Below are 3,282 nucleotides of genomic sequence, written 5' to 3'. Positions count from 1 at the left end.
TCACGAAAACACCTGCGATAGGTCGTTTCTGCGTGTCGAGTACTTGGACAGTGATTTGCATGGCTGGCGAATTGTGAATCGCTGTGCGTAGGCGATTTCCAATTTCCTTCAAGCATATGGCGCTGGGGTTTTTTATACCTTGTTATAGCTGAGACTATACTTAAGCTAAGTGAGACACGTTGTATAAATGGTTCGAGGACACCAACGTGATCACTAAGTCTGCGATAACTGGAAGTACTATGGTAGGGTAACCAGTTATAACCTGTTATACCGCGTCCGATGTTTTGTAAGTAACAAGCTAACAAGTGCGAGTGGTGATCAACCTCTTACCAACTTACCGCGCAGACCCGTTAATTTCTATATTCTAGTGCGTACAACGAAGTGGACAAACCTTTACGTATATGAAAGTGTAAAAGGCAAGTACGACACTCATCAGGGATCTAGCTTGTTCATCCTGTGACGCTGACAACTTCGGTTCCCATACTGATACATCAGATACAACATCTCGAAGCAGACGCCTCTTTTCCCACGCTTTGGAAAAAGAGACGGCGCATGCTCGTGATACATGATATTTACATTGAGGTCATCAAGCATTAGAAGGTCCGTTAACAGGACGAGGATCGAGGACAAGGATCGAGGCCGAGAGCTCGCTACGACAGTTTTTTTTGGCTTCGCCTCCGTACGAGACCTAATGGCTTAGCTACTGGTCCTTGGCGGATGGTCTTTGTTTTTTTGTTTTCTTTTCTAATGGCATCTTCTTGTCTGCGGATCTGTGATCCTGCCAGTGGATAGGCTCACTCAGGGGATCTTCCGCACACCCAAGGAACCGCTCTGCTACGTCGTCGATGGAAGGTTCTCAAACAATGGTTTTAGATATCTGAAGCAGCTCGACGACATCTGGGCACAACGGCCGCACGTGTCTACCCATCCTAGAGCTGCATCCTGTGTCAGGGCAACTTGTTCCGCCATCTAACACGCACGCCCAATAACCTTTCCATATCAAAAGCAATCTTCACGACATGTGCTCCATTCTGTGTCTTCGAATATCTACTATCCTGCTACGTATATGTGGATGTCTCTAATTTAAACCTCGATGTATTGTCGCCCAGCTTGTGTGGCGTTCCTGAAGCCCTTTGACCTAAGATCTCTGGCATCATATCCTCTTGGGAGACGCCGCCATTATATCCACATCCATCACGGCTGCAACAGGTGTACGTTGATAGGACTTCACCGCAGTTGCCCCACATCACGTTGACAGCCTCTGCGAGGTTCTCCCCCATATTGAAGACCTGGTGGTATGTCCCTGGGAGAGTCACCACCAGCTCCCCTTCCCGACAGATTGTCTCACTGAAGTCGATGCCCCAGTCACGGAGAGCCTCAGTCGTCACGATCACATTTGCATGCCGCACAAACTGTGAGCAGTGTGGCGCTGCGCGTTGAGGCCTACCGGCATGTGTGCGCCACAGGAATGTCTCGCGGCATTTCTTCTCGAAGGCTCTCACATTCTCTTGCTCAGGTGTGACGAACAGCCATTGCTTAGGGGCGCCCCAGCGTACCATGTTGACTGAGGGCACGGCGAGATCCTCTATATGCATGCCGCTTCCAGTGAGTGCATGTTTCGCATAGTACAGGTACGGCGTTGTAATGCCCGGCTTGACACTATTCACGAATAGTCTCTCAAGCTGAGGGCCGCAACTCAACAAAGACGATGGCTCACCAAGCAAACAAGACCAGTCGCCAATATAGTAGTGGCCGTACATGGCTGTGCGTCTTCGTAGCACATCAGCTGAAAAGAGGTTGTTGTTATCAAGACCTGCGGGCGCATGATTTGTGAACGAAACCATCTTCGGGCGACGATATGCGGTGTCAGTGTATTGTAAGCGAAACACAGCGTTTTCTCGCCGCGAAGGTTTGACCTCCGTCATGTAAAAATCCACTCTGGACGTGTCGTTATCTGTTTCCAGTGGGAAGCTGGCGATTCCATTTTTGGTAAAAATATCTGACGGGCTGTAGTCGGCGATGCGGCACTGCCAAAAGCCTTTGGCTACTGTGTCTGAATCGTTGCAAAATCGAGCCAACGTAGCACTGGTACTAGGGCCCAAGTCTTTCAAAGTGATGGTGACTGGATCAGAGGTAGGCCTGAGAGGTGACGAGATCGGTCGCGATGAGAAACCTAGCATTTGCGATTTGTTGTTGGTTTTCATAATTATAGCTTGGCGTTCTTTGCGATGTTCTAGCTCGTGTCATACAAGGATATTTCGAAGTTGTGCGAAAGCTTCTACTGGGGACGGGGACTTAAATGCCAACAGCTGCTTTCACCTCAATCGGCCCTTAGTCAACAAATCCGCCTTTACAGTCATGCTTTGTCACGAAAATGTCTCCTAGACACAAGGTCATGTGAGCACATGAATAAGAGGGGTTCCCTCTGCCTTACTTCGACACTCCATACCATGTGTCATACATCTGATCTTCAGATCGTACTGTCGTTTGTTGGCTCGTTTGTTCAATTTACAACATTTCACGAATATAGACCCCTCTCACTACCTGGCCCATTATCTCATTACAGTGATCGGCCCATGAGTCGATAAAACCACACCGTTTTTATGGCTTAAGCAAAAAAGGATAGCTGTGACCCTGATTTCTGTTTTCTTATTGTTACGTCGCATTGCAGGATGTCCAACAGAGCTGGGCTTGACTCATCTTCAACGCATGAATACATATGTATTGAAGAAAGGGACAAAATGCCATTATCAACTACTAAGAATCTACCATTGCTTGCAAGACGACACCTGCTCGCTGTCTCATTGGTCTCCACCAATACATAGCGTTATGAGCCACCGCTCACGAAGCATGTTGATTCGTCGGAGCTCGATGACCGAGCTAACATCGATACCATTGCAACAAACTTGAGCTGAGCAAATTCTCACGCAAAATATCCAACAACCAGAACTCGAACTCCAGGGTCACTTTAACTTGTGTCATTGGGGCAAAGAGAATACGCAAGTATGTCAACCAAAATGAGGAGGTATGTAGCGGCGATGACTTCATCTGTTTCATCCATTCTATTTTCTATGCTTCTTTCTGTACATCCCTGGACGCGGCTCGCCGCGCATCGTGAACGATATTCCTGGGTGCCCTTGTAATAATTGCACAACTTCCCACACATCTCTCCATGTCGATTTCATGTTCTGCCTTAGTCCGTGGGTCGACATCTATGCTTTGCTATGCAGCTGTTAGATAAGGTCATAGCGTTTTGCTCTCCACGACCTCGCCTGATTTTGC

The 3,282-nt window shown here is 48.0% G+C and overlaps 1 protein-coding gene across 1 annotated transcript; it reads right to left on the bottom strand.

The window, feature by feature from the left end:
- Nucleotides 1-1,058: 1,058 nt before the first annotated feature.
- Nucleotides 1,059-2,180, bottom strand: CABS01_17000 (set-domain histone methyltransferase-8; the record flags this gene model as incomplete). The annotated part of the gene is made up of 1 exon (XM_060550328.1): nt 1,059-2,180. The coding sequence occupies one exon, from the start codon at nt 2,178-2,180 to the stop codon at nt 1,059-1,061; it is 1,122 nt and encodes a 373-aa protein (XP_060399729.1).
- Nucleotides 2,181-3,282: the final 1,102 nt, after the last annotated feature.

Source organism: Colletotrichum abscissum, assembly GCF_030869225.1.
Source record: "Colletotrichum abscissum strain IMI 504890 chromosome Unknown Scaffold_248.1, whole genome shotgun sequence".
In the NCBI taxonomy this organism is placed as follows: Eukaryota; Fungi; Ascomycota; class Sordariomycetes; order Glomerellales; family Glomerellaceae; genus Colletotrichum; species Colletotrichum abscissum.
Note: the sequence above shows the minus strand (reverse complement) of the source record. Positions and strands in the feature narration are given on the sequence as shown.